The sequence below is a fragment of the Peromyscus maniculatus genome, chromosome 14, assembly GCF_049852395.1.
Source record: "Peromyscus maniculatus bairdii isolate BWxNUB_F1_BW_parent chromosome 14, HU_Pman_BW_mat_3.1, whole genome shotgun sequence".
NCBI lineage: Eukaryota > Metazoa > Chordata > Mammalia > Rodentia > Cricetidae > Peromyscus > Peromyscus maniculatus.
Window position 1 is genome coordinate 70579946 of NC_134865.1, and position 12866 is coordinate 70592811.

Below are 12866 nucleotides of genomic sequence, written 5' to 3' on the forward strand. Positions count from 1 at the left end.
TTTTACTGGACTGGGCAGAAAGAGGAGGCTTGCACCAGCCAGGTGATCTGCTCGAGAGACGCACATGGCTGGGAGTCCACACAGGTTGACCTTGGCTAATTCCAAGGTTCCACTTCTGCTCTCCCAGTGTCACTAAGTCCTCTGGAGCGAGGTCAGGAGCATGGGCACCTACATTTGGAGCACCTCCTATGCATCAGGGATGCTACACACATCATCGTCAATCCTCTTAATTATGGCAATCTTGCAAGACTATTGCTTCTTCATTTTGTAGAAGTGCGAAGAGGTTGACAAATCTTTTTCAAAGTCAGATGGTAATGGAGAGAAGGGCAGGGCATGGACTCAGGATTCCTGCTTTGAGACCTGATATCTACCCTCTGTTTGCATGCTATCCTTTAATAAAACCAACTGGAAAGGAGCTGGATGAATGCAAACACTAGTGGGAGATTGTTGGGATTTCTTTTAGAGGTTGCCAAGGGCCACTGAGAATAATGATCCCTACAAGGCCTTATTAAGTGCCTGGGCCACAGACATGTGCACAAGAATGTATGCACACATCCCAATCATGTGCATGATGGCACAGATGTGAAAACCTGGAGGCCTGCCTCTTGGCAAAGGCTTGGGAAAGAAAGCACAGTGAGCGGAAAGAATACAAACTTGGCATTGGGAGCATACAGGTGGATGCTGTGACGGCCAGCTCTGAAAGCATCACGTGAACAGCCTGCTCAGAACACATCCGAAAAGCTTCAGTAGTGGTAATTTTACAAAAATATTCTGGACCTCCACCCGAGCAGTTCCGCACAGCTTCAAGGGGAATGGTGTTTCCTTTCCAATTGTACTAATAAAGCACAGGCTCTTGGATAGACAGACACATGTTCTGAATGGCAGGAGGATCCAAAGATGTTTCATCTCTACATTTCATAAGCTTGTTATAGATATAACTTAATAGATTAGAAAAGTATTTCTACATGCTGTGCGAGCTATAAAGGAACACTCCTAGTGACAAATTTAGTGTAAAGTTAAACATATATCCATAAAAATGCACATCAAATAAAATCGCTGCTCAGTAGTAGGTGTTACTCACTGTATTACTCTTTCAGGGGCTAATGCTAGGATTTCTTCTGCTCTATCCCATCTTTAAAAACCATAGAGGTGTGTTGGGGAGTTAGCTTAGTAGGTAAAGCCATTCCTGACCAAGTGTGGGGATCTGAATTCAAAGCCTAGGACTCCAACCAAAGCTAGCTGCATAGTGCAAATGTTTGTAACAGCAGGGTCCTCCTGGGAGAAGAAGTAGAGGTAGGAGGATCCCTGGAAGCTCCCAGGCCAGCTAGTCCGAAGGAGCTGCATGACCAACAGTGAGGATCAAGAATGGCAGTTGTCTTGACATTCATGCTTGACATTCACAGCTTAGCATACCTGAGAGAGAGGGAGAGAGAGAAGGAAAGAGAGAGAGAGAGGGAGACACAGAGACAGAGGAGGGAGAGAGAAAGAGAGAGTGCATGTATACAAACACACACACACACACACATACACCACCACCACCACCACCACCACCACCACCAGCAATGTCATGTCCTCAGCCTTGAGGGCAGCAACTTCTAGCTCTACCGTCCGCTCACCGGGCTGCTTTTCCAGAAAGCAATATGAGATTTTCATTCAGACAATTATTAGAGACAGGGGTTCAGAGAGGAGCTAAAGTTAGGGCCAAGCAGGAAAATGCACAACATGTAACTCCAGGTGTCTTAGATTCCATGGCAGGCTACAGACACTGGGGAAGTTGGCATGGCTGGAATCACGGGTGTGGGCGTGCAGCTCAGCTCCTGCCTAGCATGCACAAAGCCTCCCATCCCCATCACCACACCAACTGGACAAGCTAACACACACACCTGTAATCCCAGCACTCGGGGAGATAAAGAACAATGTGGTGGCACTGTGTTCCCCAAAATATTGTGTACTCTAATAAACTTTTCTGGGGTCAGAGAAGGGAACAGCTACTAGATACAGAGGCTAGAAAAATGGTGGCACTTGCGCCTTTAATCCCAGCACTGCAGAGGCAGAGATCCATCTGGATCTCTGTGAGTTCAAGGCCACATTGGAAACGGCCAGGCATGGTGACTCACGCCTTTAATCCCAGAAAGCGAGCCTTTAATCCCAGGGAGTGATGGTAGAAAGCAGAAAGGTTTATAAGGCATGAAGGCCAGAAACTAGAAGCATTTGCCTGGTTAAGGATTTGTCTGGTTAAGATTCAGGCTTTTGAGCAGCACAGTTCAGCGGAGAGCCATTCGGATGAGGACTCAGAAACTTCCAGTCTGAGGAAACAAGATCAGCTGAGGAACTGGCGAGGTGAGAGGTAGCTGTGGCTTGTTCTGCTTCTCTGATCTTCTAGCATTCACCCCAATAACTGGCCTCATGTTTGATTTTATTAACAAGACTCTTTAAGATTCATGCAACAGAACAATTAGAAGTCCAAGGTCATCCTCAGAGACACAGCCTCTTTGAAAAGGGTACTTCCTTGTGTTTTTTAGTGAGCATAAAAGCATGTCCCAAAGTGCAAACAAAACACTAGAGGAGCCAAAGAGCACCCCTTTAGCTTCACCTCTGTAAGCAGAGCAGCCAGCTGACGGCTACTGCGCTCCCATAAAAATCTGTGCTCGCTATGGAACAGAAAGACAAACAGTGCCAGGAAACAAAGAAAGGGCTCCTCCTGCAAACCCAGAGTCTATCCTGGGCCAAGGAGGACAGAAGGCAGCGAGCACTTGAGGGCAAAAGCAGAGAGGAGCTGTCCCTCCCCTTTCTATTAGTGCTGAGTTGTTTTAATGGGTGTGCCTGGGGGCAAGAAGCGGGTTTATTCAAGAGGTGAATGTCCTCCTTTGCACAGTGGACAAAAGAGTCAGCTTGTGGAAGAGATGAGAGACATCAGAAAGCCCAGGGCTTGGAAAGAGATGGGGGGTGGGGAGGGGAGAGTCCTTAGAAACCCAAACGAAACCTGAGGTGTGGGCCCTTGAAGGAGAGAAATGGGTGTCCTGGACCACATGGTCCCCAAATCCCGCTGGATTCAGGAAGGAGATGCTGGCGAGGCTGGCACTCGAAATGGTAATGGAGAAGGATGTTCCTGAGAAGATTTTCAGAATGTTTCGCCTTGAGCATGTGAGAGGGTGAAGCCTTTGGAGATAGAGGCAACAGGCGGGTGGTTCTATCATTAAGGACAAGGGCCTAGGAAGGGATTGATGCTGGTCTTGGGTGAATTCACAGGAGAGAGAGTTGCCAAAGGTGAACAGGACAAGCCCCTCGGGGGTGGTAGTGGTGGTGGTGAGGTGACCTGGCGGTTAGGAGCACGGGTGGTGCTAGCAGATGACCTGGGTTTGATCCCAGCACTAACATGGTGGGTGACTCTACTAACATGGTTAGTAACTAACAGTTACTAACATGGGGATGCCTTCTTCTGGCCGCTGTGGGCACTGCACGCATGTGGTACACACATCCCCACGCAGGCAAAACATCCATACGCCTAAAATTAAAAATACATCTTCTTCTGGTTTCCTGTCTCGCCCCGTGATCCTTTCTCGGTGTGTTCCTATCACTGGGATGCCACTGTCATGAAGCCCTTGTCAAAGGGGGAATCACGAGAGCCGATCCACTTCAGACGTTGAGGTTGAGAGCAACCTCTTCTCTTTGTAATTTATCCTCTCTTGGCTATTTTGCTATAACAACAGAAATTGGACTAATATGAAGGTTAAGTGACTTGCTTAGGAAGCCGAGACAAGATTTCTTTCCAGGTTGTCTGAATCTATACCATACTGCTTCATGACGAGCTGTGAGAGCTTTGAAAACCTTTCTGTTTGATGACTGATTGTCTAGCCAACCTACATGCACACTCTCTCTGCCCACCTTCTTGGATCCACAGAGGACGTCTGGCTAAAGGTTACACTTCTTCCATGGTTCATTTTAATCTGTTGTTTATAGGACAGTGGCTCGGATGGCTCGGAGCTGGGAGGAAACTGTCCCAGAGGGGCGTTCCTGCATCTACCGTGAAGAGAAACGGAGCTTGGGTTGCATCTTGACTAAAGTCATGGAGTTCATTGAGGACCAGAGCCTGAGGATCTAACTCAGAGCCTGGGTTTTTCTGAGCACTCACACTTGAGCCTTTTATGTCCTGAAATAAAATCAAATGGGAATTCCCTCATCTCTCTAGGGGTAAGACGCATGGCCGAGTTACAGCAGCAGATAAAGGTTGGGGGTGGGGGGTGGGGGGTGGGGGGGTGGGAAGAGGTGCTGGAAGCCAACACAGAACATGAAAAATTCCATTCCCCAGGGCAGTCGTCTTCATGCATGGCTTACCAATGGCGCATGCACTTGTGCACACCCAGAAACAACATGCACCGGACAGCAAGAGAACCAGTCTCCTTTTTCTCCCCCGCATTTGCTGTTGGGCTTGTGGCCCCACCATCCTGCTCTGTGCACTGAAAATGCCTCTGAGGATTTCCTTCCATTGCATTAGCTTATTTATCCTGTGGGCTGGCGGCAGCCAGCGGAAAGAAAAACCTGTTGTGTGGGAATACAAGTTATTTCGATTCATTCGCGGCATGCTAGGGACACAGATGTGTAATAGTCATTTTATTTTGGTACTATTTGGTAATAATAATAACAACAACAGTCAGCCAATGCTAGAGTGAAGGAGGAAGGGGAAGGGGAACCAGAGGAGGCAGGGTATCAGCTGCTGGTTGGGGAAGTTTGAGAAGGAGTTCCTGTTGGTGCTGACAGCAGCTGGCTTCTTACGGCAGACCAGGCCCTCTCTACTGGGCTGAGTGGCCTCCCCTGGGCAGCTCCAGCCTGACACAAAAGTGAAGAGAGAAACTCACAGGTAGTGTAGTGTGGATGGGTGCAGGGGGCGCTTCCCAGAGGAAGAACGGGGATTAGAGCGGCCAGAGTGACCGACCGGCTGGGTACAGCAGCTTCTCACTGAGCAAAACTGCCCAGTTCAGGGGCTACGAGGCCTAAGAAGGACAAAGGAACAGAGATGGCTGCCAGGAAGGTCAGGCCCTGCTTGTGCCAAGTTGTAGCAGAAGGCAAGAAACTAAAGGTGTGTGTGTGTGTGTGTGTGTGTGTGTGTGTGTGTGTGTTGTCTTACGTCCTCTTAGGGCAAAACCATTAGAGGCCAGATGAAGGGGCAGACCAGGGTGAGCACTATCTTTAATTATGAAACACAGACTCGTGGAAATAATTCAAGCCATGGTGACATTTAAATGAAATAAACTAAATCTAAGTTTGCAATGGTTGGGGGTGGGGCGGAAAAGGAGAAATCCTTAAAAAGAATTTCCTCCTTTTATTCAGAAAATAAGGCATCACTAAGCTAATATTTTTGTTTCATCTAAACACATACAGACTGTAACACAGAAACGCAAAGAGACGGGGTCTGTTGGAGACACCTGCCAGCTGGCCACTCCTGCAAGCCTCCCAATAAGACCCACTTGTGTTTAGATGTGCCCCAGGTCCCTTGTTAGACAACAGGCTTGTCCCCTTGTGAGGCTCTGCTTGGTTTCTATTGTACAAAAACTGAAGGGCTCTCCAGTCCGTGGAAACTGCTAGAACACTGAAATCGTTTCTCACAGCCTAAATGGCATTCAGAATAAACACTGTGAATTGATGAAATGACCAATTATGTGAAGTAGCCCTGCCTGGTGTAATCCAAACCAAATCCTCCCCCATTATCCTCAAACCGAGAGGTGACTCAACAGCCCAGCCTGCCTGTGATTTCTGAACCAAGAGACGGTGCCACACTCGAGGTCCGAGGAAGACATTGGGTGCTTCTAGCTAGTTCTTCCTGTTAGTTTTATGTCAGAAAATACCAATGTGCTGTTCACCAGCTCATAAGCCAAACAACTGTGAAACAACCAGGCAGGTCCCTGCTGTATTACGTCACTTTGGTCTCAACACCGTTTCAGGTTTTCACTCACTTCCACTTATTTCCCCTTAGAATATCACATTACAGTAAGTCTCTGACTTTTGGGTTGTTTTGCTTTGCTTTGTTTTGTTTTTTCAGCTTTACGATGGTGTGAAAACCATATGCCTTGTCGGGGGAACTGTCTTGGAAGAGCAAGGCATGGTGGTGGCACACCTATAATCCCAGAAGGACCAAAAGTTGAAGGGTAGCCTTTACTGCATAGCAAGTCTGAGCCAGCCTGAGCTACACGAGACTACCTCCAAAAAGTAAGAAAAAAGGAAACTGTCTTTCAATACTGATCCTTCCTAGACGAGGGGTATAGGGTCATGACTTCTTACGACACTGGGCAGTAATGACAGTGTGTGTGCAACTGCCATGGGCCACATGTTCACGAGGGCAAACCACCGACACTCCCCAGCGACCTGTGCTGTTCATCACACAGGGCAGTAGGTGAAGCCCTATGCTGTTTCCTACTTACAGTGGTTTATCTGGATCAGTCAAGCGGCACCTGCCATCACGGGCCACATGTCCAGCGTCGTCGTCCTTTGGGAGGCCACGTGCTTTTGTGGTTTCCCTCTCTGGCAATGCCACATCTCTGAGTCACACACACACACACACACACACGCACGCACGCACGCACGCACGCACGCACGCGCGCACACACACACTCATCTTTCTGTTTTGAGGCCTTGCTGAAGGGTCAGCCCTCTTCACCAAACTTCCTGCCAAAAAGTCAGCCTCCTCTTCCCCCACGTGGCCCAACTGCCTGTCTTCCTGTTCCTGGACCCTCGCTCACCACACTGGCTGCACACAATCCTTGAGCCTGGGTTCCTTCCTGGTCTGGTGTCTAAAGAAGACTGCCCCCTACTGGTTAGAGGGAAGACAAGGTGCGTACATGGCTGAGAAAGCGGGCACACAGGTCAGGTGTGTGGTGGGGGTGGGAGACCTCGTCTTTGGATCCCAAACCTTTAGGTGTGAAGCTGACTGCGGGCATTAGCAACTTCTGGACAGCCCTCTAAGCCCCCAAAGAAAACAAAAGGTCGTTTTGGAAGATGCCCTTCAAGTCTAAAGAAATCTTTTCAGGGTAGAGGGATCTCAGGAACTCTAGATGAGTAGAGCAAAAATGGTGAAAACATCACAGGAAAAAATGTTCGCATATCCCTGCCCACACTCCCAAATTTACAAAGATTCGTGTAGTTTTCAAATGCACAATAAAGAACACATACTTTATACTCAATTGACGCAGATCGGAAATGTGTACTAGTTTAAGTCCCAGTGTATAAGGAATAAGGAAATTTTTGAATCATGGAGAAAAAAGGAAGACACATCCACCACGGAACAGAACCCACTGCACTCACCCAGCCTTGGGCGTTATCAACTCTTTCCATGGCTTTCTATCATCAGTACAAACCAAAACACCTGATCCCCACAGAGTAATCTACTAAATGTGGAACAGGAAAAACATCTAAGCAAACAAAATCCCAATTCTAAAAATAATCCAAAGGTGAACCGTACCCAAGCTCTACATGAAAAGACACCGGAGACGCTGAACTTCACTTGAGAAAAACCCAGAGGGTGACCCAACCTTAGCAACCACGTGTCAATTCCTTCTCTTCTTGTAGACATTTAGGGCACCTATGATGGCTACAAAAGTAGGATTCACCCAACTTCATCTGTACCAAAAACAAAACAAAACAAACAAACAAAACCACCCCAAAACTCTCCAGCTCCTGGTTTCACAAGCTATTAAAAAGCATGAAACTGTGTGGCCCATGAAACAAGAATCATCCCTCTCACCATGGCTGGGACTACTCCAGAAACTCAATAGTAACTGTCTCTTCTTAACCACAGGAGTACCTGACCCCTCCATACACATGGCTCGCTTCAGTGTACCCTTTACAAGTCAGGCTGAACAGCCGGCCAAAAGGCATCAAACCCCCCATTCCCACAACAACACAGTTCTGAAGCTCTTGGCACACTGCTGTCCACATGCTTTCAGTATCTCCGCTGCCCTCTCATCCCCAACTCCTGGATATTCAACAAGGATTTAGGGGAGTGGCGGGGATGAAATCTGAGGGCCAGCTTACCCATAGAGCAGATATCCACAACAGCCATAACCCAAAAGTAACTTTTAAAGAATTGGGCATACGTCATCCGTTTTCAGCCATCCATCCTTCAACGCTGGCCATTGTAAAGCGATTTAACAGCACAAGCAGAGGTGAAAAGACAGTTTGAATTCCTTGATAGGAACGAGCACCACATTTGAGGAAGGGTTGGAACACAGTCCCTCAGCAGATGACTCTAGATGACCGACTGTCCCTGGAGCAGCAGAACAAACTACAGCCAACCTTCCAGGCACACAGGAAACGTTAGGAGGAAGCAGGAAACAAACGCATCTCCATGATGACAAAAGTGTCAAAACACCCAAACCAGCCTTGATCATCCCAGGTACCAGAACCACAGAAGAGTTTGCTTTGATCAGCCCGGTGTGCACTCCACATTCCCACTGTCACTGTTCCGACGCCACCACAGAAACGGTCCTGGGACAGTGGCCTGGTTTCAAACTCACATTTCACAGCAGCAAAGACACTTGAGCAGAAGGAAATAAGAGAGCTGGCATTCAGACCCAGGGCACAGCAGTCACACACCTCTCCAGAGAGCAGTCACTGCTAACCAGACGGGAGCAGCCTCGGCTGGCACCATGCGCCAGGAGGAGGTTAGGAGGAGATGAGGGAACAGGAGGCGGTGCCTCCCAGACACCTACCTTGCAGAAGGGCTCCATTTCTCTTGAAGAAGGTACTGCCTGGCCAGATGGGTGGACCTGATGTGCTGGAAGAGAACACAGATGTGTGTGAGGTTTGAGACCGGGATCCACCTCGCTTCCCAGCAGCCCTTTCCCTAGCGACCCCTTCTCCAAACTTCACACAGGGTGGCCTTGAAAATGTCCCCAAGGCATGCTTTAAAAATAATTAGGTTAAAAACAGGCTTTCTTTCCCCACAGCAAAACCTTCTCTGTGAGTATTCTGGTTATCATCTTGGCCAGGGTCACACCTGGCCATTGAGATCATCTACAGGCCACCAGCAAATGCATGTGGTTGGTGATCTGATTTGGTGGTTTCATTAAGCGCTGAATGCTTGCTAACGTGTTCATGAGCTCAGGGATACATGTGGCCAACAAGTCTTGTCTGTGTCTTGGGACTGACCAAGACCGCTGGCACTCCCTGGTTACACATCGGAACTTGTGGGCAATATACCCAAGCGGGCCTTTCTTGCCATCTCTCCGACCAAATCCTCTCCACAAAGATGTGACCTTGGTCCCCTCCTGCCCTCTCTAATGCTGTTTTGCATCTTGTTTTCAATTTCTTGGCTTAAAATGTTGTACTCCGTCCCCATAAAACACTCTGCAGACGCATTGCCACCCACACTAGAGTACCAGCAGAGGCAAGACCATGAGCAAGATCAATATATCACTAAGGCACCCGCTGCATCTCTGGATGAGCATTTTCACTGTCTTAAGACAGTCAGTGAAAAACTTTATGGCCACCCAATCTTAGTAAAAAACCCTTCGAGTGGAAAGGGGGTTATCCTCAATCAGGGACCAGCTTAAGATTAATGTTAGGAAGCCGTCGGTTCACAATGTTAGCACATCCGGCCCGAGAGGCAATTTCAATGACGCTCACCAAAACAGTATATGGCAAATGATGTTGGTTAATGCAGCATCAATCATATTCAACATTTAACAAATTAAAATTGGCCAGAGAAATACATTTGTAAGTCCACCACAGATGCATGCATACACACACACACACACTACATTTATTTGTAAGTCCATCACAGATGCATACACACACACACACACACACACACACACACACACACACACACGCACACACACTCACGCACACACACATACTACATTTGTAAGTCCATCACAGATGCGCGCGCGCGCGCGCACACACACACACACACACACACACTACATTTTTAAGTCCATCACAGATGCACGCACACACCCCTGAATGAGTACAAGAATGCTTCAGTAGTCAGCTGGAGTCTGGCTGTGAAGGATAGCAGGGCTGTTAACAAGAAAGGAAGATACCAGGCATTCTGCCTGCCAGAATTTCATTACCAGAGGTACAAGTATTGTCACAGCTATAGGGACACAGTACATGATTGAGGAGGAGTTAGGAAAGGGAGAAGAGCCACCACACAAAAATGCTATTAAATAGCACGATAATGTCAACTGCACTTGCAAACACGGGCATCTCTTGTTTTCCTGCACTCCACTTCCGCATGCCTTGCTAAGTTCCAGGCTGGGTTGGTTTTTTTTTTTTTCTTTTTTAAATGAATTATAGGTTTGCACACCGTGTGGAGCAACTGTATCAGAACTATGTCCTCAGTCCAAATGACCCTTGGCACTCTCTAGCAACAAAGAAGCTTTAAATTAAGATTTGTACATCTCTATGCATAAACTTTGCAAGCATAATAGACTGTGCATATACAGTTAACACTGTGTGTGTGTGTGTGTGTGTGTGTGTGTGTAAAACTTTTATATGGGAAACCGAATGGTGTCACTTACCTTAGTGTAGCCCCTGCTCCACTGTGGAGGCCTGAGTGGCACCTGTAGATCTGGGGAGTTCATGTACTGGGAACTTGAATGCTCATAGACCTTTCTGTTTTATTTGCTTTGGATGCACTATGCTAAGAGTGATCAGAAATAATGCATTCCATACATGTAGTCCACACTGTCAGCTCTGGCAGGTGGGGCTTCTGAGTGACAAGGGGGTGCACGGAACAGTAGCAAACCCTGCTGGGGCTGCAGAACGATGGTGGCAGGCTGATTTCTCTCTGGCGTGATTCCTTTCTTATGGCATCTGGGGGGCCCTTTAAGGCTCAGTCAGGAAGAACAAGGTGCGTTAAAATGCTTAAGCTGGCCTTTAACAATTCCGGTGAGTTCCCTGAACCTGCCACCTTATCTTTATAATAAAGCAGGAAACAGTAAGCTAGCTGGCTGCTGCCAATACTGAACTGGCTGGCTCATAAAGATATTTAAAAACTGAGGACTTCATGACGTAGAGGAGTTCATTGCTTCTGGAGAATTCAATAATTGAGTATTACTGCAGAAGCCTGGATATCCAGCTGACTGCCACCCAAATCTCCTTTTTATCCTGACCTTGATTTGGCTGCAAACCGAGCCGACACCCAGGATGGAGCAAATATGGGGAGCTGAGGTCAGATAAACCCGGTGGTTTTAGATAAGGAAAATTCTCTGTAGGATAGAAATCTACGGGAGGATTTCCACAGCACCCTTTTAACACCTTAAGTCACTGATCAGTATTCTGCGGTCACTGGGCTCTGCCTTCCCTCTGGTCTGTCCTCAGGGGGTGGAAGGAGGTTTGGCCCAGCAGGCTGCCTGCAGTGGCCCCTTGCTAACAGACCTGCTGCATTCTAAGAGTAGGGGTGTGCGTGTGTGCGTGCGTGCACGCGCACGCACGCGAGTTAGTAGCAGTGAAGTGAGCTGGGCATTCCCCAGTGCCATATTCCACCTGCTCCTTAGATTCTCCCTCAAAATGACGTCATCTGACTGCTAGGGATTTGAGGATTTGTCAAGTGCCTACTGAGAACTGTGTTTGGTGCTACAAAAAACTGGGGAGAAGAACAAAAAACACTAATAAAACTCCGATCTGTGACTTCTAAGAACTTAACTGTCATACGTCCTTCTGATGGCCCTGGCTCCAGCTGCAGGCTGGCAAAGCACAAACTTGATTTTTATTCCTGCAGCTGGAGAGAGACATCCCTGGCTGATTGGCCTTTAGAGCTCAAAGTTCGTTAAAAATACATCCAAATGAAATTACTTAAAAATGCATATTAACTACAAGCATTCAGAGAAAATAGTGGTGGGATGTTTGTGCGGGGCTGTGGCCCTCCCACCCGCACCCTCTCTTGCAGATCAAGAGTGGAGGGGAGGAGCGATATACAAAAACGGGCTCCTGTAAATACAAGTGGCCGGTGAATGTCACTTCCATGCAGAATGGCCAGAAAGGACCGAGAACTGGGTGGGTTCTAACTATCTCACCATGGTTCCCACACTGCTGATCACTACAACAGCAAGGGGTCAACCACTGAGCCTACTGTTCCCGATTCTGTGTGGCGGGCAGAACAGAGATTACCTTCCACAGGTGAGCAACCAACCACAGTCCAGGGAAGTCAAGGGACCTATGCTCCTGTCAGCACAAGCCCAGACTTGGGCTTCCAGAGCGTCTGCCTCGCTCCCCTGCTCAACTTCCCGCTTGCCCTTTCTGCCTTCCCACACAGAATTCTCTTCACCATCCTTCCCCAGGAAAGGTCTTTTGTTAGGAATCTCTCCTAGGCAAAGTCCCAGGCTAGAAAAAGAGTGTGACTAACCATATGCCAAAGACAGTGGGCTCCCGTTAGCAGAAACAATACAACGCCCGCCCGCCTGCCCAGCAAATGTCTCATTTCAATAATGCGCTAACGGTGACCTTCAGCACTATCAGCCACACCGGCTTGGTGGCAAAGGAAGCGGCCCAACAGGTGAAGAGGGCCTTGCCTGCCAAAAGTCTGTCTCTGAACTAGCATTTCAGAAAACTGTGCAGCAGAATGTCGAGCCCAGTGCTGAGCCAACAGAAACCAAGAGAAGACACAATGTCTCCCAACAGCACACCACGTATCCCTCCAGAGGCCCGCAGTCTTCAATCACTCCTGCGCTTCATGTTCTTTTCTGCACTCCCAAGAGGATGCTCTCCCAGCAACAGGTGACAGGGCCCTGAGGAAGTTCTTGGAATCATGATACAGTCTGTCAGATGTCTACCCTATACACATGAGCATCACTCACTGTGAAATTGGGGAGTATCATCAACCCAAAGCTTGGGCAGTTCTGGCAAGACCCACTCCTGCATTCGCCAGT

The 12866-nt window shown here is 48.2% G+C and overlaps 1 protein-coding gene across 12 annotated transcripts in view; it reads right to left on the reverse strand.

The window, feature by feature from the left end:
* The window catches only part of Foxn3 (forkhead box N3), a 389572-nt gene that overhangs the window by 99623 nt on the left and 277083 nt on the right, over positions 1 to 12866 (reverse strand). For all 12 annotated transcript variants that reach the window (XM_042261033.2, XM_076551210.1, XM_016005406.3 and 9 more), the window contains one exon: positions 8703 to 8767. In XM_042261033.2, coding sequence (XP_042116967.2) covers positions 8703 to 8767 — 65 coding nt within the window. The remainder of the gene's footprint in view (positions 1 to 8702; positions 8768 to 12866) is intronic.